The sequence below is a fragment of the Eupeodes corollae genome, chromosome 2 (genome assembly GCF_945859685.1).
Source record: "Eupeodes corollae chromosome 2, idEupCoro1.1, whole genome shotgun sequence".
In the NCBI taxonomy this organism is placed as follows: domain Eukaryota; kingdom Metazoa; phylum Arthropoda; class Insecta; order Diptera; family Syrphidae; genus Eupeodes; species Eupeodes corollae.
In genome coordinates this window covers 157,132,555-157,158,931 of record NC_079148.1, presented here as the reverse complement: position 1 = coordinate 157,158,931, position 26,377 = coordinate 157,132,555, and the positions used below count along the sequence as shown (strand labels likewise).

Below are 26,377 nucleotides of genomic sequence, written 5' to 3'. Positions count from 1 at the left end.
GGTTTTAGGACCAATGCTTTTTTTGGTATTCATTAATTCTTTATTCAGTTTGCCTTTTAATTGTTCTCTGACAGCCTTGGCAGATAATGTTGGTTTTTCGTATGGTACAGATAGTTGTCTGAATCGTATATCGGATATAAATTGGGATCTCAGCTTGTTAAGAATCTGGTTTGCAAAGCACAAATTGATAATAAGTTTTAAAACCAAGATAATGTTTTTCAGTTTGTCTGGCCAAAAGATTGTCGATGCTGATCTCTTTTTCCATGCTACTGAGTGTCCAAAATTAAAGCTTTTTAACTGCACCTGTAATCCTATGGTTACTTCCATAACATTTACGGATTCCATGAGCTGTAGTGATAAATGCTTTGAATTAGAAAAAGTTAATAAATTCAAGTATTTGGGATTAATAATTGATTCTAGAATGAGTTTTTATAACCACACAGAGAATCTTAGACAATAATTTCGGTGCTCTCTTAGAAACTTCTTCTTTCTGCGTTAAGTTTGCTCTTCCAAACTGCTACTTAAAATTCATTATGGCATTTTTCATTCCAAACTTGAATATGGAATTTCTTGTTGGGGAGGTTCATATTATAACAAAATACATATGTTCTGAAGAAAATATGTGGTAAGCCTCGCCTGTAACCTAGTTTTCTACTATTTAAAGATTTAAAAATTCTTTCAGTGAGATATATGTATTGTTATAAAGTTCAAAACATTTTCTTTAAGAGATCAAGTTATCTTAATTTTAGAATAATTGATATTTATATTTTACGTGGACATTTTTTAAACCAAGTTTCTATACCGGTGTATCGAACAACCGCATTTAGAAATGTTTGTAATGTTTCCTCATGTCGGATATTTAATAGAATCCCCCATTCTATTAGGATGCAAACTTTTCATTTGTTATTTATGAAACAAGTTAATTATTGGCTCCTTAGTCTTGATAATGAAAGTATTGAATTTTTTGTAAATGGTTCTAACTGATGTTTTCTTGAAATGTTTAACTTCAATTTAATTTAATTTCTGTATGCATTACATAAATTTATGATATTGTTACATTCTTTTTTAAATTTTCTTTTAAGGGTCACCCCATCCATTTTAATTAATAAATGTAAAATTTTTCTTAGAGTGGCAATAACTCTATTTTTTATGAAAATATTTTTGAAACTTATTTCTTTTCTTTCTTATTGTATTTATTTATATTTTAAGAAATAAAATGTTTAATCTGAAAAAAAAAATCTATCTGTTGAAAATGTTAATACATGCTGGATTTAAGAATTTAACACATACGTTTTTTTTATACCAATGTGACGTAAAAAAATAAGAAATACTGGGAAAATAATATATCAGAAGAAAAGGTTTGTGTATTTGAATGAACATATCTAATACACAAACCAGTTCACTCGAAAAGTTAGTCTACCTGTATTTAATATATTTTTGATGAGTTGTTTCTTACGGGAAGAGCGTTTTAAGGATTAACAAAACTATGGGATGGACATTTCAAAATGATTTTTTAGACAATGTGAACATAGTACATCTCTGTATATCAGGGATTCCCCATACTGGAAACAACAACTCATATTAACTCAAGACTAAAAGGGTAATCGAAGATAAATGCTTCGTCCCCGTAGATGATGAAGTTGTGAATTATTGGTTTGAAATTGAGTGTTTTATTTTGGAGGAACCGGGATGTAAAACAAAGATTGTGATGATAAGAACAAATTATGTGTCTATGCTCTGATTTATATAAACAGGTATGTAGGTACATTAAGATGATCGAAAGAGGTAGATAGGCATCAACCCAATTTAATGATCTATGATACATTTTATGGAATTGGATGTGTGAAAACCCTTAAGAGTGGCCATGTTTTATTTTCACAGCTTGTAGTGTGAAAATGTCAAAAAGACTGAATGTTTGCCTGATAACGATTAGTATTTGAGCAATAATTAAAAACAGTTTTACAAATCTTTTGAAAAGGAAGAAAAACTGAGACTAACTTTATAAAGATTGAGATACATAATAAGACTGAGACTAACTACATAAAGCTTGATATATATAATTAATTTTGAACTTTAAACAAAATTTGGTTGCGGGAGGTCCTACACGGGTACGCTAGTTACACTTTATCTTCCATAAGTAATTTAAACCTTTTTTACCCGTTTAGGCAAGAAGTATAGTGTTATAAAAACATAAGTTAAATTCTCGATTTTGGCCATAATATAAAAATAACCATACAACATCAAAACCATATCAAATCTCACCAAGATGACTTTAATAACATCAATGAACGACATTATCTTTCATAAAATATAACGATACAAATATTTATTGAAATATAGACTCGGAATTTATTTTTATATAGCTATGGACACAAAATAAAAACCAACAGAAACTCAGAACAATCAAATCCTTATTTAATAAAAATTGATCATAAAACTCAATTTAGTATATACATACTTACATAGATTCAACCATCTGTTCATTGTTCATGTATGACTTTGTATGTATGTCTAGGTATATTAAACTGTCCGGAAAATTTCATTTTAATAAAATATTATGTTTTTGTTGTTGTATATTATTTGTTTCGTATCCGTATCTTGTTATCTTGTATTGTTTGTCTGCCACCTTATTGGTCTTATATTATTCAATTCTTCTTTTGATATCCTTGACTAATTCCTCTTAATGGTATGGGGTTGAATAAATCCAAGCAAAACTCACTCCTTTTTTGTATGAAGCTATTTTGTGAAAATATAGGGTTTCATATTTGAGGCTAAGGGAAATTTATTAGACATAAAGGAAGCACCACAGAAACGTAGATTTTATTATATCTAGCTACATTTAAAAGATAAAGGTCAAGTTGAGAATCCTTGGAACGGTATGATGGGGTTGACAAAAAGGTATTAATCTTAGGGTTAAGCATTTCAATGAAATAATGAATATAATGAAAGGACACACATGATACAAATATACTTGTAGACAAATATTTTATAGACTCTAAAAAGGGTTTTACAATTTGAAAACATACATTAGTTTAAAAAACATTAAGCTGTTAAGATCACTATAGGTACCTTCGTAAAATTAACATGAATTGCCTTTAAAGTAGTTTGTATAATTTTAGAACCCTATTTCATCAATAAAAGTAGCACTTACCTTATTTGGGGTTACTGAATAAAATCCTTGTTAAAATAAATGTCTGTTTTTAAATCATATGAAGATATAATATGCTAATATAGTTGAGGGTTTTAAACATCCTGAATATTAAATATGAATTTAATTCGGTTTTAGAATTTTTGAAATATCGTAGTTTAATAATTATTTAAAAAAAAAGAAAAAAACATATTTTAAATAAAAAAGGATATTAAAAATAAACCTCGAAAGACTTATTTTCAAAAAAATATGTTATTGGTAGCCTTAAACTTTAAATAGTTTTTGTTTTTTTTTTTGCAGGAAAAATTCAAACGTGAATTCAACAAACGCTTTTCAATGTGTATTTGCAAATTCCAAACAACCCTCGATAGCCAGGACCGTAATGTGTCCGTTCAAACGAGAGCCAGTTCAATTCGCTCGACTTATGGCAATTCATCGACACGGTTTCGAAATAATGTCTTAAACCCTCATACGAGCCACTTTAATCATTCGAATTTCCATCAACATCCTCCTCATCATGGAACATCCCTGTTCAGAAGTGGGAGCATGAAAAGTGCCAATAAGGCCACAAAACTCGGCTATAACGTGATAACGTTTAACGACACGAGAAAACTGCACCGCAGCGGAAGTCTAAACAGTTTTAAGATTCCTAGTGGCGGTGGCGGTAGCGGTGGCTGTGGTGGTGACAACGGCGGCGGTGTCCAACAACCACCAACAGTTTATCACTGGCGGAGGAATGATTTTAAACCTTTGCATCCGAACGTAATCGAGGACACCGACGATGAAGCTATTTTATGTCCTTCAATTGAGACAACAATAACGATGACAACTCCAAGCGATCAGATAAATGCCACAACCAAAACACTTAAAACCACTGCTAATAGTGTTCATGTTCGCGACAACCGCGACGACGACGATGACGACAACGAGGGTGACTCCAGCGGCGGCACCGGAACTGGGTCGTGCATTTGTGCAGACGAATTGGGCAGCCAAACTGAATGTGACGGTACGTGCATCCTTAATGAGGTGTCACGAGTCCAATGCGGTAATGAGAAATATGGCAAAACGGTTTATTTCAACGATTCTAGCAGAAATAACAACCATCAACAGGATTTAAGGAATTCCTGCGTAGAAATGAAAGATTATTCGCTCCTCAATAAAGCAAACAAAATATCTAAAACTGTGATTTTTTAATAAATTAATATATAAAAATAAATGTAAATTATATTTGTGATCTTAAAATGTAAATAAAAAAAAGAAAATGAAAACGAATTTCATTATAATTTTTTTTGTACAGTATCAGATCTTTTCAAAAATAAAAAAAAACATGAATGTATGTATATTTTTGTGTTATTTTATAATATGTAATTTAAAAATAAGTACAAGTGAAATGGAAACAAAAAACAGTTCAAAGTCCTTATACACAAAAAAATAAGGATGTAAAACATAAAGAATCGAACAAACTATAAGGTTACATTTACAATAAAAATAATTCTTGTAAATTTAATAATATAATTGTAAAAATCTTAGAAATATATTTACTACTTATTAATAACAATGGAGTATTTTTTGGGTATGTTTGATTTTAAAACACATCAAAGGGCGCATAAAGCAGGTAAGCTTGTTTTTTTCTTCGAAGTTAAAACTGGGCTACAAAAACTTAAACACAAAGTTGTAAATATTTCTGTGTAGGCCTTATATCAATTTATTTTCCCGAAAACTTATAACTCTTACATTTCGTCGATTTCTTAAGGCTCTTGCATTATTAGATATATTCTTTCAATTATCAAAAGATACACAAAATTTCGAAGCATTCTTTATTGGTTCGTATTATAGGCTACATACAATCTTCCTAAATAAATGTTATTTTCAACACTTAAAGAAATGTTCAAATCGGACCAATAGTTCCTGAGATTAACATGATCAAACAAGCAAGCAAGCAAGCAAGCAAACAAACAAACAAAATCTTCAGCTTTATAAAGTTATCGAAGATTTGTTGAACAAAATTTTAAGTACTCAATATAATAACCTTGAGTTACCAAATACCACAGAATATTGTGAACAATTCTAAAATTGGCCACAGAATAAAATAACAAGTGAAAGTTGAATAAATTACTTTTATTGAGAACAAGTTTAAATTTTTGAGTTCTTGGAAAATTTGTAAGTATCATGAAATCATCTAAATAGTCTTAGCTAAAACATCTTATTTTTCAATTTACAATCAAATTTTCACTGTAAAAAAGTGTTATTAACCTATGCTCGTAACATTTTCCCAAATATATCTTCAAAATCATTTTTGAAAGGTTCATCCCACGTTAAGATTTTATTAAAGCAAATCTTGCCAATCAAAGATATTAGCCTTACAATAATCTTTTGTACGCATAAAAATAACAAAATAATTTTGTTTACCAAGGTGCAACCTAGGAACCTTTAATCATCGTTCAAGGATACAGAGTTTTGTGTTATGAAAATTGTTAAAGACAGGTGAACGTTCTTTGCAACCTCTTTATAACTGTTTTTTTGGAAATCTTTATTTTTACCCTTAAGGTTAAATTATTCCTTTGAAGGTTCATAACATATCTACTTCAGATATTGTTGTCAAATTTGAAGTAAACACCACCTACTTACTTTTGATTGAGGCAATACAAAAGGGAATGTACATACATAGGTAAGGTATAGGTTCAAAAGTTGATCTTAATTTAATAAATAATACTAAGACCAGTGTTTATATTTTTTTGTTAGTAAGCCCCATAAGTAACATTTTAAAGAAATTTGTTATCATTTTCTGCTTGCTATGTAAAATTTACCCTACAACACGTTTGGGTTAAGTTAATAGGAAATTAATCGACGTATAAACCAAGGATAACATGGTTTGGTAAATATCCTTACAAGTGAAACAAATAATAGATAAAATGTATCCCTTTGATAACTGAATTAAAATGGGATGAAATTGAGTAATTTGCTCAATCGATTTAAGAAGACGACATCGAGAAAAGTATGGGTACATTTCAGTAAATTATGTTTAGTATTCGTAGAACGTTAGGCAAGAAAATGCAGCAACAACATAACCTTTCTTCTATTGAAATGAAATAAACATGAAGATAACACACGAAGAATTCGAAATATAATTGAGTAACAGAGAAAGAAGATAAAATTTACTATGGATATTTTTGTCTGAAAAATTTAAGCTTCCAGTATTTTGAAATTCAATTAAGAAACGAACGTAACAATCGTTAATTCAGTAATATTACGAAAAAACATTTAAAAAAAAAAATAAGATTGTAGAAAGTGTCAATACTCTCTAATAAAAAATTAAACTACTTATTGGAAGATTTCATTTTAAGTATTTAAAAAAATCATAGGTTTACCGAAGCTTTTTCATTACTGAATACAATTAAATTAAATTGATGGGCGCAACAGTCCGTTGAGAACTAGGGCCTAGACTTACAACTCTCAACCATTTCTGTGTGGGAGTACTGCTGTCAGGGATGGAGGGGACCTACAGTTTTTAAAGCCTAATACGAACGGCAAATTTGAGCAAGTACTCGCAAGAGGCAGTACCTGTGAAAAAACTTAAGATGGCAAAGGCAGGGATCGAACCCAAGACCTCTGGCATGACAGTCCAACGCATCATGCCACGGGAACAACTTACTGCGTAGGAAATTTATATTTTAAGGCGTTATTATTGTATGGTTCCCTTAAGTCCTTTTAAATAAATAACAATGATTCCTCAAAGTTTAAAAATTGTGGAAATGCTAGTATTAAGTTTCAAGAACGATACAAAAAAGGAAACTTTACACAAACACTTTTCAGCTTTTGTAAGATTTCGATAAAAGACATTGTAAGTATATTAAAATAAAAAAGGAGCACCCGTGGCGTGGTGTTAGAACTAACATGCTAGAAGTCTTATGCTAACTAAAGTTTCACAGGTACGGCCTCTTCCTAGGAATTGAAAAATTCTCCAAGAGTGCTTTTTCAAAAAGCCATTTCGATTCGAAATAAAATCTGTAGGTCCCTTCTATTAATGACATTACTCGTATGGCTGATAGTTGTAAGGCACTTGACCTTGGTTGTGTAAGCTATTTTGTTTATTTTAAAATAAAAAGCTTATATACAAAAATTTTATTCAAGATATTTTTCTTGGGAAGTTAACAAAGGGTCTTTGCAATTCCATTCAAGAAAAAATTTAAATTAATAATGCCATGAAAAAATTTCAAACAATAAAAATTGAACCACCCTATTTACAAACCGAATTACATGCACAAAAATAAGCTTTTTACTATAATGAAGCTTAAGCAATTGGTTTGTTTTATAGTAAACTTAAGACAAGTCAATTTTGAATGTATTTCATCTTGAAAACAATTTAATAATTATGCATCAGAAGTCTCAAAGTTCAGTAAGAAAGCACCAAACAGTATTTTCTAAGATTTGGGAAATTATCTTCAAGACATCTTAAATTTATCTAAGACTCAAACCCAAAAGAAAAAGCACGACTAAGCTTTTTTTTTGTTGAAAGTTTATAAAAGGGAATTATATATTTTATCTATAATTTTATTAAAAAAATTATATTTGTTAAGCTCAGAACGTCATACAGCTGGCTCTGGGCTGTGCGTGTTAAACTTGTTCGTAGTGCCCTAATTTTCATATAACATCCCCTTGAATTAATAATCACAAGAAACATGAATGAACATTCGAAGTGCACGTTTTTTGTGTGGGAAAAGAATTGAAAATTCAAATCTGTTGTTTTATTGATCCAAGATAATTTAGGTTCGATGTTTTTTTTTTTTAATTTAAAACTTAAAAATGTTTGTATCCTTTCATTTGAAGGTTTGGTAAAATTTGATTTAGTTCGTTGAAGACACTGACAAGTGAAAGTTGACATAGAGTTGATATCTCCTGAGTATTTTTGTGTTGTAAATCATATGCAACATGCAGGAGGATACATTTTTGGACTGTAATCAAGGTTTTGTTTTTAGAATCAAAGTCAAATTATAAGAATCACTTATGATGTTGTCTTTCTTTAGAACGACCCATAGACTTGGATAGTTCCTTAACGCCGATTTGTGACTTCTTTTGCGATTCAACAATTCTTATTACTGGTGGAACGGGATTTATTGGAAAAGTTCTTATACAAAAACTTCTAAGAGCTTTTCGTGTAAGGAGAATATACATGTTGATAAGAAGTAAGAACGACATGAATGCCAATCAACGTTTGGAAACATTTTTTCAAGAAACTGTGAGTCTGTTTATTTAAAATTTAAAATATTGTTTTATATCCAAAAAAAAGTGTTTCAAATCTTGAAAACTTCATTTTCGAAAAAACTAAGAATTTATTGCATCAAAGAAATTAGGTTTGATATTTTGTTTGTACATGTGTCATGACATATGCTGACTTGAAAATTTCTCCCACGTTACATTTTAAAGAAAAGTGAAAGTTTCTTTTGAATTGCTTGATGTAAAAATAAGTTTCTTCTCTGTGACACAAGGTGGAGTCCCATTCAAAGGATATTGTAATGTTGTGAGGGGCGGTTTAATTTAATGACAATGATTTTCAAATAAACTTGTTGTTGTTCCTAATAAACAAAGAACCTAGTTATAAAAGTGATTTAATGGCATTTATTGGTACAATGTTATGTCTTTGTAATGAGTGAAAGAGTTCTTTGACTTATCGGAAATTGAAATCTTGATTATTTAAAGTACTATGTGATTGCAATTGTGATTTTCATGGCAACAATATAAGTTTGTTGAATAGTGAGTTTCTTTATAACACGCCAACAGAAAAATTTGCAATTCAATTTTTATCAATTAATCATCAAACATAGAATTTAAGGTTCAGATGAATAAACATCAATACAACTTGATTCTGCCGTTTGTAGTCGAATCAAGTGTATTAAATTTTTCCTGACTTTTACAGCCAACTTTATTTAAAATCTAATGAAAACCTAAGATTATCTCTTAAATGTATTGAAAATCACTTTTTTTTCAGATCTTCGACAAAATTCGAGAAGATTGCCCAGAAATATTGGAAAAAGTTCAACCTATAAACGCAGATTTTAGTGCCTTTGATCTAGCTTTATCTCCTTCGGATAGAGAATTGCTTTGCAATGAAGTTGAGGTAAGTTTTATAAATGTGTTGCAATATCACAGACATGACTTTTAAGGATTCATTTATGCCATGATACGGAATACAGAGTTCATACCTCGGCTTACAAAGAAAATTACACGCCTTATCTAAACATTTCTCAGCGGCTTACACAAATTTGAAGAATTAAGCCTAAAAATGCTTCGAAAACTTAATGCTGTCTTGTACCGTTTAAGCGATATATACCCCCCTTGCCATTATCCATAGATGGCACTTGGATCGAGGAGACTGAACATCTCGATATTCTCGGTATATGTATCACCAACAACCTTTAGGGGAACGATCACATACGCGATGTCGCCAAAAATGCCGCAAGATGTTTGGGTTGTCTATGGCGATGCAAGAAGTTTTTCTCCCCCTCTGATCTGACTGTTATCTTCAAGACTTATATGCGTCCAAAGCTTTAGTATAATACCCATATCTGGGCTGTAGCTCCTGCAACTTGCTTAAGCCTCTTGAACAGTATTGAACGTAGAGCATTTAAATTGATAGATGATAATATCATCATTGCTTCGCTTTAACATAGTCGTAAGGTCTTCTGTCTGACCGTTTTTTACCGTTATTTTAACGTCTTATACTCTAGTGAAATAGCTAGGTGCATTCCTCCCCTTAAACAGTTAAACCGTAATAGTCGCGCTTCTAGGAATGCTCATCAATATACCCTCGAGCCCAACTTCGGTCGTATTGTCAAGTATAGAGATTCGTTCTTTAGCCGTACTACGCGAATGTGTAATGCCTTGCCACACTCTGTCTTTCCCAGCTATTGCAATATTCAAGAATTCAAAACTAATGTGCCCGAACACCTCCTTTCAACCCCTTTACCCTTTCCTAGTGCTCACACTGTGTCTACATAATAAGGGTAGTATTATCCCCTTCAGTCTGCGTTTATTACAAAAAAAAGCTTTTGAATATTAAGAAAATCTCTATTCTCAAATAAAGAGTGTTTTTTAAACATGTAGTTTTTAAGAAGAAGAAATAAAACGCATAAAACGCAATGCAATTGTATTTTCAATGATTTTGGGCAAGTGTCCGCTTTGCCATGAGCCAAATGTTCTAATCATTCACTTTCAAGGCGTCAATCTTTTAAATAATATTTGCGTTGAAAAGCGCCTTCACAAAACCCCACAAAAGATAATCCACCGGTGTTAAATCACACGATACTTGAGTTGACGCCATAGGCCTGAGATGCGAAATCATCCGCTTACCAAAAGATTAATTCAATAAATTGATGCATCAAGTCACGCGAACTAAACCATTATTAAACCATTATTAAAATAATAAATTGATAACCGCACGTCTAAACAAAAACGCTTTAGAAGTATAGATGTGTTTTTGGGTCATTCAAGTCAATTTTCAATTGCAATTAAGTCAAACTAAATTAATCACTTTGGTATCACAACAATTTTTGAAAATTACTCCAGTTGCTTCTGCATTTGGTACACAGGTTTACAAAGGTTATCCGAATGGGGCACAAGTTAGTTTTTAGTCTCGAAACCATTGATATTTTCAAGTACTTACGAGTATATAAATAAAAAAAAATATGGAATGACAGGCAGGAGAACAAAATATCAATTCGTGTTTTTTGTAATCTAAAAATTTAGAAAAACAATGATAAGTTTTAGGGATATCTGAAACTAGAGCTATCTTCTAAAAAAAACAGCGCATACAACCATCATTGATATTTAAGTACAATGGAATTTAATTAATTTTTTTCCTCAAAAATATTTGTCATGACAAATGATTCGATATCGATATCAAATCCAAAAAATATTACGGAATTCATGAAAACTTCACATTTCGTGTGCACTTAAGCAAACAACACAAATATCAATATCACCATTCTGCCAAAAACAGAAAAATATATTATTTGTTTAATTTAGTTAGATACTAGATAATCCTTTTCCGAAATCCCCATTTCCGTCACTTTGGCAATATCACTTTAAAAATATATTGCTTCATATTGTTTTACAACATCCTCTATCAATGCGTCCGTGTTGTGTCGTCGTCGCGTCGGTCGGTAGTCAGTCAGTCGTCCGTTCCCCAATTGCAATTCAACTGTTTTGCAGTATGAAAAAAAACCAAAAAACTATGACTATATGCACTTCCTCCAACTATTCACCTGTTGTTTGTACAATTTTTCATTATCCTTGTACATCCTTTCTAGTATATCGGAGTGGAGGGTACTCGTCGCATTTATATAGATAGGTGTTACGTTTCAACGCGTTCGCGTACTCAATTCAATTCCCCAATAAGCTGAACAAACATTAAAAACATCTCCTTTTTTTCGCATCAGATAAACATTTTATTACTCTAGTCCTGAAAATACGTATATTGATATTGATATTGATATGTATCGTGCTGATGCTGCAGGCACAGGGCATAGCATACAGTACACAATTCAATGACAAGGATAACAGCCCGCCCACCCAAAACCAGGCGCATCCACCTATCTGATGTTGGTTCAGGGTTTGAGTTTGGGTTTAAGGACACAATTCTGCTCGTATGTCGTATGTTGCACCAAACCGGGTATATATTTGCACAAATGTTCCGTTGGGGTTGGGGAGGATTTTTTCCTATTTTTTGCTGTTGTTCTCGAATTTACTCCTTTTTGTTTGTGTTTGTTTCTATCACTATCAATTTTTTAGATTGTATTCAACGTAGTTGCATCGGTGAAATTTAATGAAAAACTCAGCGATGCAATTGATATAAATGTCTTGGGGACGAAAAAAATCCTTGATCTGGTGATGGAAATGCGACATTTAAAGGTAAAGTATGAACAAAAATAAAAAAAGAATTAATTTATCCTGATACACAACAGATATTTTTTATTTTTGTTTAATGTTTGTATCTTTTCATATATATTTGTGTGAATTGCAGTCGTTCGTACACATTTCTACATTGTATTGTAATTGCAACCTGAAATTTATTAAAGAGCAGGTGTATGACAACGAAATTGGTTATGAGAAAATTATGCAGGTGAATAAACCGCTAGATTAAATTGGATTTCGTTCTTGTATTTTTTTAATGTTTCGTTTTTAATAAATTAATATTAATTGTTTTGGTTTTTTTTTGTGTATAAATTTGATTATGATTATTGCTGTTGAAATGTGGAAATAAATTAATTTTGAAGTTTTATAAATATATGTTTTTTTGGTCGTTTTTCAGATTTATCGCGTAGTTGACGATAAGACTCTGGAGAAAATCCGACATTGCTTGATTGGAGATATGCCGAATACGTATACGATGACAAAAAAATGTGCTGAAAATCTGGTAAACCATCAGGCGTTTTATCTTCCGGCTGGGATATTTAGACCGCCAATAGGTTTGTGGATTTTTTAACCTTTTATTTTGTATAGGAGGAGGTTTGGATTTGATTTTTGAAGTGTGAAGACATGCAAGTTTTACTTTAATTCGTTTTATTCTAGAAATGGTTTTAATTTGGTTTATCGTTAAAAGATCGAAAGAAATCACACACTCCACTAACCTTCAGTGAGAAGGTCTTTATAATATTGTCTCCTTGGGAAAAACTTCTATGCTCTTCCTTGACTACTGTTGCAAATTTGAACTTTTAAAATATTTAGAAAAAAATTGTACCACTACGAAGCAAATTTTTTAAACGAAAAACTGAAAAAGGACTCGAAGGTGACTGTTAAAATACTTTGTAAAAGAGTTAAAAAAGAAAATGAAAAGAAGAATCCAACTGGATTGCACCACGTTTTATTTCGGAATGACAAGTATGTCAATTCATTCTGATGAATTCACAAAATGAATATATAATAAAATGACAGATCATGTATGCAGATTGGCAAGGTGGCCACTTATTATTTTTAGCGCTTAGTACTTTTCAACATTCCGCCCACCTCGTCCAGTTATTGCGACGAAACATCTGGCCGCCCACCGTGTTCATCCGCAGAGTCGTTGTCGACAGGAAGCACGACCAGCTTTGAAATAGCTCGTTTTATTATTGATGACTGTGTACGGATGGTTGCAACCCGCACTAGATCGTCCTCTCCAGTATGAACTTCCAAAACACGGCCCAGTAGCCATTGGGTCGGCGGTGCCCGTTCATCTTTCACTAGGACCAGATCACCCACTTTTCCAGAAATCCTGCTGCATTTGTTGGAGTTGTTTCCAACGTGAGAGTCTACCTGTCTTGATGTCAATTAAGTCCGGTTCCGGAGTGGCAGTGATGGGACCGCCCACCAAAAAGTGCCCAGGGGTCAAGGCAGCAAAATCTCCAGGATCATCTGAAAGGGCTGAAATCGGCCTTCAGTTCAGCACAGCTTCAATTTGCTTGATGACTGTGTAAAACTCCTCGAAGGTTAACGTTGCATCCCCGATTGTACGCTTTAGATGGTGTTTCATGCTCTTGACTCCAGCCTCCCATATGCCTCCAAAGTTTGGGGAGCCTGGTGGAATAAAGTGCCAAGATACACCATGGCAAGACACGGATCGTGCACCTGCTTCCAACTGTTTTTGATAAGCCGTAAAGTCTTGTTTCAGAAATGCATTTGCACTTGCAAACGTCGTTGCACAGTCGCTATAGATGCTAGAGCTGTACCCTCGTTGAGAAAAGAATCGTCGTAAGGCTGCAAGGAATGTCTCAGTTGTCATGTCACTAACGAGTTCTAGATGAATAGCTCTAGTGCTGAGACAGACAAAAAGAGCGACCCATCCCTTGTAACTTCGATGACCTCGGCCTTTTGTTGTACGAATCGCATAGGGTCCGGCATAGTCTAGTCCGGAATGCTTAAACGGAGCAGCGGCTGTGCACCGAGGTGTGGGAAGAATTCCCAAAATTTGTGTTGTAGGTTGTGGCTTATGACGACAGCATATCAAGCATCGACGAATGAACTTCTGTACTGAGGAACGACAGTCGATAATCCAATAGCGCCTTCGAAGAAAGTTAATTGTCGTTTGCTTGCCACCATGCATAGTGGCGTTATGTGCTTGATCAATAAGCAAAGACGTAAGTTTACTTTCCTTAGGCAAAATGATAGGAAACCGTTCAGACACAGTCAATAGGGCATTTTTTAATCTGCCATTCAATCGTACGATGCCAGTATCGTCAATCATTGGATTGAGTTTCATTAGCTTGCTCTTTGAGCTGACAGGTTTCCCCTGTAAGAGACAAGAAATTTCATTAGTAAAATGTATTCTTTGAACATACCTTATCCAAAACTGTAAGGCAGCTTGTCGCTCAGAAGCTGTGCACCAGGATGAGGTAGCATGTGGTTGTTTTAGTTTGATGGCAATATAACGATAGCACCAGCATGTTACACCAATTAATGTGTTGATGTCAGAATATTTGTAGAGAAGACCCAGTGCCATCTTATCCTCTGTTAACTTCGACGGGCTATGAGTAGCAAAAAGTGTTGTCACCTCCTGTACATCACTGACGACAAATTTTTGTTCAGGCCATTCTCCTTCATCTTTTTGTAGCCATGTTGGACCAGACCACCATAAGTCAAGACTATGTAGCTGAGAAGGGTAGACGCCTCGAGAAGCTATGTCAGCTGGATTACTTTTAGTTGGCACATACCTCCAGCAGTCGATAGTTGTCAGCTCTTGGATTTTGGTGATTCGGTTCGCCACATACTGTTTATGTTTTCCTGGGTTTGATCGAATCCAGCTCAGAGTTGTCTTCGAGTCTGACCAGCAATAGATGGTGATGGATGGCAACTGTAAGGTGTCGAGAACTTTGGACGCAACTTTTGAAGCAAGAAGTGCACCATTGAGTTCCAAGCACGGAACGGTAATTTTCTTCAAAGGTGCCACTTTAGTTTTTGCCATAAGAAGTGACACTCTATATTCACCATCAGATGTTTTCACTCGCAGGTAAGAGACAGCAGCATAAGCAGAAGTAGAAGCATCGGAAAAAACATGTAGTTGGTAACTTGAGGCATTTACAGACGAGAATATCCACCTTGAAACCTTGATGTTCTCTATCAATGGAAGCTCTTCTCGAAATTGGATCCAGTTCTTTTGATGAGGTTCTGGAAGTGGATCATCCCAAGATATACCAGAAAGCCAAAGTTGTTGTGACATAATTTTCCCTGTAATCACGACTGGAGCCAGTAGACAAGTTGGATCATAGATTTTGGCCACATCGGAGAGCTGTTGGCGTTTGGTGATTGGTGTTGAGAGTTTCGTGACGTTCACTTTGTAACCAATGCAATCAGTTTGACAAAACCAATAGATCCCAAGCGCCTTGGTTTCACGATCCAAATTAAGATCGCAACACTGTTCAGTCAACTTATCGTATACGCTTATTCCTTGTAGAAACTCGGTAGAATTTGAGTTCCATTTTCGGAGCAGGAAACCTCCCCGTTGTAGTAAGTTCTGCAGTTCCAGCTGTAATTGTTGAGCTGCCTCAACAGAGTCGGCACCGTGGAGACAGTCATCCATATAAAATGACTCACGAAGTACCTTAGCAGCTTGAGGAAAATTAGCCTCTTCATCGTTGGCCAGAGTATGGAGAACTTTGATGGTGACATACGGAGAGCAGTTTAAACCATAAGTGACAGTAAGCAATCTGTAGACAGCTGGTCGTCCTTCTTCATCTTTCCATATGATTCTCTGCATATCCGTATCGTCTCTTTGCACCAGTATTTGTCTATAGCATTTCTCAATATCTGCCATAAATCCAATTCGATGAGTACGCCATTTCAGGATAATCGCCGACAATTCACTCTGCAGTTTGGGACCTACATGAAGACAATCATTTAGTGTTTTACCTGATTTATACTTCCTGGATGCGTTGAAGACAATTCTCAATTTCGTTGTCGAACTCGACTCCTTGTATACGCCATGGTGGGGAATGTAGCAAGTCGGTTGAGATGAGACTTCATGAACACGTTCCATATGCCCGAGTTCTAGATATTCGGACATGAATTCATCATACATCGTCTTCATTTTTGGGTCCTTCTCTAGGCGATTGAGTTGATGGTGAAAGAGTTTGTAGGCATCTTCTTTCGAATCCGCCAAGGTTGTTTGGTCGATGGAATTCTTAAACGGGTACTTGATGACATAGCGTCCAGAACAGGTCCGTTGTACCGTTTGCCTAAAGAATTCTTCGCAGTAGAGTTCATCTTGTGTCATCTTAGAAGAAGATTCCACGTCTTCGTTCTCATTAAATTTCCACATAGACTGAACCAAATCTGCTAGCTCAGACTGTGAAAATGCACAAAAGTTTGTTGAGAGCGTTCTAGTTGTAGACTCGGGTAAGCGCCCGAAGATTATCCATCCTAGATGGGTGTGTTGTGCAACAGGTGCACCAGCAGACGATTGCAAAATTTCACCATATAGGAGAGAGCCATAAACATCGGCTCCCAGAATTACGTCTATAGATCCCGGTTCGCAAAAGTCTGGATCGGCCAGCTCCAAATCCATAAATTCACCAAACTGTTTAGTATCAAGACGAAGAGTGGGCATAAGAGGACCCAAACGTGGCAAAATTAATGCTCTGCAGTTAATATTAAAGTCTGGGTCTCTGAGAGAGCTCACAGAGATGTCAACCAGACCTGTTGACTTTCCAACACTTGTGCCTCCTACCCCAGTCACCGGCATAAATAGCCGGGTTCGTCGAAGGTGAAGTTGTTGCACCGCATACTCACTAATAAACGTAGCCTGCGATCCGATGTCCAAAAGCGCTCGGAGTTTAAGTTTGTGCCCAGTGGCAGATTGCACTCCAACTTGAGCTGTAGCCAGCAGAACCGGTTCTAGTTGTACCAATGATTCGCCATCGGAATTTTCACACCTTGAATTTGCAGGGTGATCTGGATTACAAGTGGAGTTCGTTCGCAGATGATTTGTGTTGATGTTGACGTGGGGTTCTTGAAACTGAATGCTATTGTGCAGCATCGTGTGATGTTTTTGGTGACATACTAAACAGGTGTAGTCTGACCGACATTGTTGTTGTGCATGATCAGCCTTAAGGCAATTTTTGCACAATTTTGCTTTCGTCACGAATGTCATTCTCTGTGCTGGTGTTTCTTTTCTGAAATCAGAACAAAACATTAGAACATGCTTACCAGAACACTTAGGGCACCGATTGACATTTGCTTGATGACTTCGAACTGGCTGTGCCTTAATTGCCTTTTGTTGGTTGGGCTCATTTTGTTTTGGTCTAGAGCATGCCGCCATAGCATCCAGGCCTTGTAGTTTGTTTTCCAAAAACTTTTCAAGCTGCAGGTAGGTGGGGATGGAGTTCGGACTGTCAAGTGACGTTTCCCAATCTTTGATTGTGACAGGGTCGAGTTTTTGATGCTGTAGAGCACGAACAGCTTCAGTAATTCCATCAAGTATTTGACGTAAGACGACATGTGATTCGTTCGCCATGGTTGGCAAATTAACAATGTCGTAAAGGTACTGCTTAATCAATTTTCGCTTGTTGTCATAGCGGCCTTTTAAGATGTCCCATGCACCCCGAATGTTTTTGAGGACACTTGTAGCACTACCACGGAGACTACAGTTAAGGTAGTGTAAGCGTTGTATATCAGACAGCATTTTGTCATTGATGACACAGCTGGTGAACATATCCTTAAAGTTCAGCCACTCTTCAAACGATCCATCGAAAGTGGGTAGTTGCAGTGGTGGTAGCGTCGACTTAACTGTGCTGATGCCTCCGTTCACGACAAGACGAGTCGGAGTTGAATGAGACATCGGCTCATGTGTAGTTGTAGACAGCTCGTCTATTATCTCATTGAGATCTCCAAGGGCCTCGCAGTACGCAGATTCAATTTCGGCAAAACGCTCATCCGAGAGAAGCCTTTGCAGATCTTTCTCGTTGATTTCTGTTGAATCCATTGATGAGATAATGTCGTGAGCCTCATTGAATTTGGTCCAGTACTCTTCTAGCAATTTCCTTCTGCCCACGAGGTATCCTTTAGTCTGTTTCGCCTTCCCTGCCTTCTGTGTGTTAGCTGAGAAGTTAAAAATTAGTTTTGCAAGAGATTCTTCTTTGGCCAGCGCCATTAGTATCAAAATTAAACTCTTTACAAATTAATTTATTAACGCGGAGGATTAAAGTTCCCCGCAAGGGATGCCAAATGTTAAAATACTTTGTAAAAGAGTTAAAAAAGAAAATGAAAAGAAGAATCCAACTGGATTGCACCACGTTTTATTTCGGAATGACAAGTATGTCAATTCATTCTGATGAATTCACAAAATGAATATATAATAAAATGACAGATCATGTATGCAGATTGGCAAGGTGGCCACTTATTATTTTTAGCGCTTAGTACTTTTCAACAGTGACCGACGTTAAACGCTTAGGAATTTGCATTCTTGGAAAAATGATTATTTTTTAGCAAATCGTCTTTTAAAGAACTTCGAAAAGTATTTGAAGGTAAACGGATATGTGCCGTGATATTCTGGATCTTAAAAAAATTTGGTGTGTTTTTTTATGTAAAATAATATTTTTTATAAACAAACTAGCTTGTTTACCCGGCTTCACCGGGATATATTCAACTATTTTATATAAACAAAATGAGAAATAAGCTAATATTATCTTGGTTAAAAAAAGTTCGCGTAAATGAGATAAAAAATAAATAAATAAATTTGGTTGCGCAACAGTCCCTTTGAGAACTAGGGCCTAGTGACTGACAACTCTCAACCATTCCTGTTTGAGAGTACTGTTGTCGGGGGATGGAAGAGACCTACAGTTTTAAGCCGAATCTGAACGGCAAATTGAAGAAAGCGCTTTTCATGACAAGAATTACTCTTGGAGAATTTGTAACTTCCTCGCAAGAGGCAGTACCCGTGAAAAAAAAACTTTAGGTGGCATAGGCAGGGCTCAAACCCAAGACCTCTTGCATGATAGTCCATCGCACTGACCATTATGCCACCGGTACTATCGCATAAATGGCAGGCTCTTTAAAAAGTAGGATACTCAACGCAGAGTTCAAAAAACGCCATTAGGGTAGTATTTTTTACATTTTCGATTCTCTCATGAGCATTTTGTGTATTTTAATAAACACGCTGACCATTTTCAAATTGAACAGCTAGTTGAAAAACTCACGGAAATTGTTCGTGGATAGAAAAACCAAAAATGCGCCCAACAGCTTTGGATGAACTATTATATCTGAAATTTTGGAAATTTTGAATTTCATCTCGTGATTCTACTGAAAATTTTGCTTGATCGGAACCTTTATTGATATAACTGCAAATGTATTTGATAGCTTTTACTGAACTACAGAGTTCTATGTTTATGTGGCACTCGAATATACGGTTCAATCCAACGGTTTTTAATAAGAATAACGTGTCCAACTTTCATCTTCAGTGGGCAAGTTTTTCCGCCATCGGCCGGTGATCGACGCCGATATTTCGGATAGCTGTCATTTCCTGATTGAGAGTCCTTCAAAAAATCTTTTGGAAATGCCTTGGTACATTTTCCATCTTTCATACAGGGTTCTTAAGGATTTAAAAGACCGCAGGTCCCATGTATCATATTTTTCAAACAATATCGTATAAAATAGGATCTCCTTGTTGGTCAGGTAACTCAGCAAAAATAAAAGTATCAATATCGTTGGGCCCTACTTTATCTTGGAGCCAAACTAAAAGATAAACATGATTCTAGCCTTTTTTTGCCACTTGATTGTATACACATAGTTTTTTACTTTTAAATTAAAAACTCGTGAAATAATATCATGTCGATTTGTCGCTTGTTGATTTAAAAATAAAGATGATTTAATTTCTGGCCATTGTGGATTGCAAGTCATTGTGATAGACAGATCAGGGCGTCCAAAATTTCTTACATAAACCATAGCATCTTGTCTACGTTGCTGCATAATGTATGTATATCGAGGACCACTGGTGAATGAAGATGGTAAAATAACTCTTTTTCCCATTTCTGTAGGAGCATAGTCAGCTTGAGTGGCATCGTGAAGAATATTGTAATTTTCGGCTCGTAATTTAGTTTGACTTGCTTTTAAAAACTGAAGCCGCTCAGATTCAATTTAAGCGTATATATCGTCAATAAACTGACTGAATAATTTTCCGCGACGAAGTAAAATATTATTTGAATTTTTTCTGACTTGAAGTAAAAATACATAGCTGACACTTTTTTTTTAGGAACTCTTGTTTTTGGATGAACTTGTAGTACATTAACTGAGCAACCGTCTTCATCATGACTAAATATCAAAATGTACTGCAATGCATTTTAAGACCTGTGTATTTCACTTACACTTTTTATCTCGTGCTCGCAAAACGATATCCCTTTTTGTAAATTCTTGTCCAACAATTAATAGGGCTACATCATCAACTTGAGGTGAATTATAACGACCTCTTTTTTTGCCTGTGGTGCACGGTCAGCTCTAATTATGACTTGAAAATTTTCTATGTTTGATGGCATTGCTTCAAAAGCACTCTTGAAGCTGAGCACGTAAGGATTGTGACAATGTAACAAATATTGCAAGTCGTTAAATTATTTTCTTTAAGTACTTTGCTCACTGAAGGTTTGTTTGGTAAAAGAGATCGAGTAAATTAATAGAGTTGACCATTTACTTTAAATGTAGGCATAAAATCTCCATGTCTGATTTAATTGGCACTGAATGACGTCATTTGGAAAGAAGAATTGAAAACACAAATCACATCAAGAAAATGTTTAGAATCTCGATGAGAATGATTCAAAATACTTTTTAATGGTTCCAGTGGATCAGCAATTTCTGTCAATAAAATTTTCCTCCTGAACAACAGAGACCTGATGGTTCTTAAGGCCATTTGAATGTACGGAAGAAATTGCACTCGGTATTCATATTTCCTATCGAATATTTGGGATTTATTTGTGTACATAGATAACAAATTGTTGAAATTATCTGACTTTATTTATGCCCTAAGCCTGCTCCGTGATATCCACTTTCATTTAAAAAAAAAAACATGACAATTTGATAAGAAGTTTCGAACCCAAACCGTAACAAACATTTCCTCTTTTGCTTGATTTCAATTTTTGTATGTTTATGGATTTAGATTTTTAAAAGGGTTTTTCTAAAAAAAGAGTAATTGTCTTAGGCGTATAAATTTAGGAGTGCACCATCATCCGGTATTGAATTAAAAAACTTTGCAAGACTGAACGTTGATGTCCATTCTTTACTCTACATGACCCAGTTATCTAAGTCGTCAGATTTATATTCTTTCGTCTAGATCAAAGTCAGTGTTTAGCATCGTGGTATCTCCTCCTTTACTTTCCATCTTTGTAAACGAAACTACAAATCAGTCAAAGAATTTTTCTCTCGAAGCATGCTTAAGCGTTCACATACTTTCTTGACAAGGTTCAAGTCTCAGTACCATTACTTTACTACTCAATTGCATTCTAAGTCTAAAGATACAGCGATTTTTAAAAGGTATTCTCGTATCATTTCATAGGAAGTGTGGTTTGAATTTGTACTGATGCTTTGGTAAACAAAGTCCTCAACTTTCTCAAAGTAATGGCTGTTCATGGTTTTGATGAAGACGTCGTTTTTCAATGCATTTGTTGATGACAGCATATAATAGTTCTTGACCTCGTTATCTTCTAATTAGACATACTATTGGAAAATTGGGCTTCTTGTGTTTATGGTGAAATTAAGCATTATTTCTTATAGAATGATGTTGAAGAAGTTGAATGATAGTACATCGTCTTGTCTAAGACATTTTTGGACATCAAAAGCATCAATGATATTTTTTTTTACCTTGACAGAGCAGCGAGAATTTTATATTGTTATTCCAGTGGAATTATTTGAAAGTCTCTTGCAGCTAAAGTCCTCTAAATAATAACTAGTACTTTTGTTCGTTGCTTCTGATTCAGAGGTCGTAAGTATGAAAATCTATACAATGAACAAAGAAGATACGATTTTTCTTGTGCATAAATACACTAAATATAAAAACATTGACCTAAATGTTTTTATTGTGGGGTTTTCCTATTAATTCAAATTTATACATTACAGTTATTTTTTTGGAATAGTCTGTCACTAAGCCCATAGACGAGGTAAATTCTTAAGGCAAGATTCGTTTTTATAGTTTTTCAATTTATTTTTAATGGAATAAAAATAAAAAAGTGCGTATACGCCGCAGTGTACCATAAATGATTTACATTTTTTAAGACAACTCATCGACGTTCCTCCAGGAAAAATATATTCTGAAATTATTTACTCAGTTTGTGTTGCTCAGTCTTTTTGTTATTGCTCTTGTTGTTGTAAAAAATTCAATTGAAAAATTAACTAAATGGTTTAAAACTTAAGGTTTAGTAGGGTCCTATTATTATCTTTATTCTCATCTTTGATTTTTGTTTATAAATTTACATAAATCTTACCAAAAACTTATTGTATTATGACTTATCTGATAACTCTTATAAGCACGTATATAAAATGTTGATGTCAAAATCCTTCTATTCACAAAGGAATACACTTTAAAGTTGCTTCTAGATAAAAAGTTAAAAACAAGTAGAAATTAGTTTTCGATTTTCCCTTAAAACGAAATAAAAAAAATAAAAAATTGCAACCTTACTCCTCCTATTTACGCCCTCTCCAAGGAATCAACATAATTGAGATAAATTGCTATAAACATTTGGGGGGAAATTTTCTGAGCTATGTTAGCAAAAACTTTAAATAAAATGTTCACTTGCAAAAGACAGCAAAAGCAATATCAGCAGCAGTATCAAAGGAAGGCAACACGTAAGAGGCAAAGGAGCACAACACTATACTACGAGTACAATTATTATTATTGGACCGCGTTGTGAAAACGAAAAGCCACAAATATGCAGCGTCAGTATGCTTATCTTGCAGAAAGTTTATATCTGAGGAGGACATTGTTGTAAAACTTCTTTATGAGAGTCCACTCTATACTATTCTATACTGACGATGTTGCTCTGCACTCTGTGTGGAACTCCCCTCTGAGTTAGTTGGGGCAGGCAAAGCGATGCGAAGCGATGCTGTAAAAGCGCAATAATGCAAATTAAACCGGAAAACTTTTCAAATATCAGAATACAAATTTTACAGCTCTCGCTCCGGGCCATCACTGTATTCACACAAAATTCACAACACCTCCTCCTCCTTTCCCCCCACTATATAATGGTGGATTTTTTGAGAATTCTTTGGTAGAGAGTAGAACACTATCTTTGGAAAACCAGGAAAACCACTGTATATATTGTAAACATTTTTTGGTTCTTGTATTCTCATCCATAATAGTTATGTCAACTTACAAGGAGCCCCTCCCGGGTTGGACGGATAATTTGTACGGACCATCCGGAGTGTGTACCTGGTCGGCTAAGGGACTCGTCCGGTGTATCCATGGCAGGGCTGACTGCAAGGCGAACCTCGTCCCGGCGGATTATTGTGTCAATGCTATGATAGCTTGTGCTTGGGACGTGGCCAGAAGGTGAGTCAAAGTCCTTTCCGTCTTTACAATGTAAATGTAATTTATTCTCATTAGCCGCTAATTTATCTATACTCTGTACTGTCCATGATTCTAACGTGACTTTAATTTTTCCATTTTTTTTCACTTTTTTTTTAAATTTTTATTTTCCTCGATTTGAAAAGGTTTCAAATGCGAAAATGCGAACCAACCGAGATACCGGTCTACAATTATATTTTCAGTGGCAACAATCTGACCTGGGGTCAGTACATGCACTTGGCCCGCAGGGGATTCCACGAACCGTTTGACAAGGCTTTATGGTAAGTCCACCAGGATCAATAAATTTTCCTTTGCCGTTGCCGTTGTCGTCGTTTTCTTTTTGGTTTGTTTTTGTGTGCTTTTGTGTTTGTCCGGCACTGCATCGTCTCTGCTTTCCCTTTTTCACACCAATCATCCATAGATGCATGCACGTGTGCGTTTTTAGCCGGAACATTAGACCGAACATGGAATAAAGACACACGAGCTCGAGCAATGGAAATAGTGGCTGTGGCGGTGGCTCGTCGTGGTAGTGGTTGGAACTGCAACTGGACAGCAGAGTAGCGCAGAGAATGCCGATGACTGTGCGGTGGATGGCGTTTGTCTCTCAGAAGGGACCGATACTCTATAGTTCCACATAAATCGCCAAGAAATGAACAACAGAACAGAGGATGGATGGCCAAAAGGAAAGAACACACTTTTTGTTGTGGAAGACAAAAAGAAAGCTCCAAAAAATGGAAAATTTATACCTTGCCTGTTGTTCCTTTATATACAAGGATAAGCATAGGTACGACATAGGGGCCAGTTCTAACAAATTGAAGAGTGAAGAAAGGAGAAGCCAATTTTTTGTTTTCAGTTTGCTAACCTTTGCAACCATTGTGCTCGTTAACAGTGAAGGACTTTTAAATTGTAACAGTCAGCAAAAATTTCTATTTTCTGACAATTTCGTATGAATACAAACTTTAAAGAGTCTGATGGATGAATTTCTTCTTAACTCTGTGAGTTTTTGAAAAAACTTGGAATCATAATCCCTGATGATACTTTTAAAAGTTATTTTTCATTTTGATTTCTTAGACCCTGTTTTATATTCTTTCAATATGTACTAAGAAACCCGATGTATTAGCTTATTCTTTCTCCAAATGAACAATAATTTGTAACCTGTTTTCGTCAAGAACCGTTTAAGCACTGCATCAAATACTGAAAATATTTGAACTGAATATTGAAAATGGGACTAAAGATTTCGAAAAACAGATCTAATTGTATTATAAATAGAAAACGAGTACATAAATTTCCTTAAATTCATGTACTCGCTTAAAAAGCTTTAATCCCTAAAATCTGACGTTCCTAAGTCAGATTTTGAACGACACACCAAAAATGTTTCATAAAACATGATTTGATTGCCAGTTACAAATCTTTGTTGACCAAATTTTGTACAAAATCTATAAATCTGTGTTTGGTATTAAGGACCCTTAAAATGTACGAGGAAGTGGTCTGCCAATACCAGAAGTCTACAACTTTTGAGAATACCTTCCACATCCTAATTCCAAGTTCTCTTTGGCTCTATTTCTTCAACATAGACTGTATTGAATATGCTGAACTCTGTCTTATCAGCCTCATGCCCCCGAAGCATATTGAAGGGGTTTTCTCTGAAAACTGAAATACGTTATGTGGTCTGGACTTAGGTGTGGTTTCGTATTCGTTTCGTATAGCATATTCGAAGAACCGTATTTCAGTGCTTGCCATTAAGCATCCTTTCAGTTCACATAAATGCATCTTTGTTTGTGTTTGGGTTTGTGTTTGTGTATATTCATTTCACACTTTGTCATCCATTTGTACTTTCCAGGTGTTTCTCGTACATTATAATTCCATCGAAGCCAGTGCATCGTATTCTTACATTTTTGCTCCACAACGTCCCGGGCTATATTTTAGATTTAATTGCCATGGCAACTGGACAGAAGAAGATGTAAGCTGTTTTCTATATATATACAATAGCCTAGCCTAGCCTAGCTGGAAAGTGATTTACGTTTATAAGGACTTTTTTTTTGTTGTTCTTCTTCATTTTTTGTCTATACAATTTTCGTAGCTATACAAAATCATACCGAAAGATCGCCAAAGTAATTGACATGATGTCCTGGTTTGGCTTAAAAGAATGGCGGTTCGCAAATGGAAACATAGTCGAATTGGATCGCATACTCAAAGATGCCGAACGAACTATTTTACCCTTCAATTTGGGTTCTATTGATTGGCCTGAATATTTTCATAGCTATCTGAGCGGTGTACGGAGATACTTTTTCAAGGATACCGAAGATAAATTGAAGCAGCGCAAAAAGATTTATGGAAGGTTTGTTTTGGAAAAAAGAAAGAAAATATATTTTTTTTCTGATGTATAGTTTAGAACACGCTAAATACTTTTTAATTACCTTTTGAATTTATTTCACAATCGCATTCGCAGGATAGCGCTGGTGCATTTTCTAATGAAGACCACCTTTGGATTGACACTAATTATGAGCATTGTAAAATGTTTTATAGGAATCTTGAATTTTATTCCAAGGTTGAGTTTATAAGGGAAAAATGGATATTGTTAAAATGAATGATAAAAATGATTCTTACGAAGTTTTTATAAATTTGAAAAAGAAAAAGTTTTATCTGAAATTATCAAATGACTTGGTTTAAATAAATGGTTTACAAACGTATATTTTGTTGGTATTTTAAAATTGTTCTAT

At 34.9% G+C, this 26,377-nt stretch overlaps 2 protein-coding genes across 4 annotated transcripts in view; both read left to right on the top strand.

Moving 5' to 3' along the window:
* LOC129948219 (neuropeptide Y receptor type 2) overlaps positions 1-4,704 on the top strand; it is a 42,899-nt gene extending 38,195 nt beyond the window's left edge. For both annotated transcript variants that reach the window (XM_056059127.1, XM_056059128.1), the window contains exon 8: positions 3,449-4,704. In XM_056059127.1, coding sequence (XP_055915102.1) covers positions 3,449-4,342 — 894 coding nt within the window. In that variant the 3' untranslated portion in view covers positions 4,343-4,704. The remainder of the gene's footprint in view (positions 1-3,448) is intronic.
* Positions 4,705-7,798: 3,094 nt separating this feature from the next.
* LOC129946119 (fatty acyl-CoA reductase wat) lies at positions 7,799-26,347 on the top strand. Of its 2 annotated transcripts, XM_056056160.1 has the most exons (12): positions 7,897-7,915; positions 7,976-8,111; positions 8,173-8,384; positions 9,135-9,263; positions 11,936-12,055; positions 12,168-12,266; positions 12,456-12,612; positions 23,453-23,642; positions 23,804-23,938; positions 25,498-25,617; positions 25,738-25,995; positions 26,107-26,347. In XM_056056160.1, exons 2-12 carry the CDS (start codon positions 8,078-8,080, stop codon positions 26,216-26,218), a joined length of 1,566 nt encoding a protein of 521 aa, XP_055912135.1. In that variant the 5' UTR covers positions 7,897-7,915; positions 7,976-8,077; the 3' UTR covers positions 26,219-26,347. The 2 variants fall into 2 exon arrangements, with proteins under 2 accessions (XP_055912136.1, XP_055912135.1); XM_056056161.1 differs by lacking the exon at positions 25,498-25,617 and having other exon boundaries at positions 7,799-7,915.
* The last annotated feature ends 30 nt before the right edge of the window (positions 26,348-26,377 follow it).

Bases quoted from the DNA above. Each gene is read 5' to 3' on its own strand.
- LOC129946119 (XM_056056160.1), top strand. From the start codon at position 8,078: ATGCAGGAGGATACATTTTTGGACTGTAATCAAG. The intron at 8,112-8,172 runs GTTTTGTTTTTA...GTCTTTCTTTAG, and splicing joins ATTTTTGGACTGTAATCAAG to AACGACCCATAGACTTGGAT. The intron at 12,267-12,455 runs GTGAATAAACCG...GTCGTTTTTCAG, and splicing joins GTTATGAGAAAATTATGCAG to ATTTATCGCGTAGTTGACGA.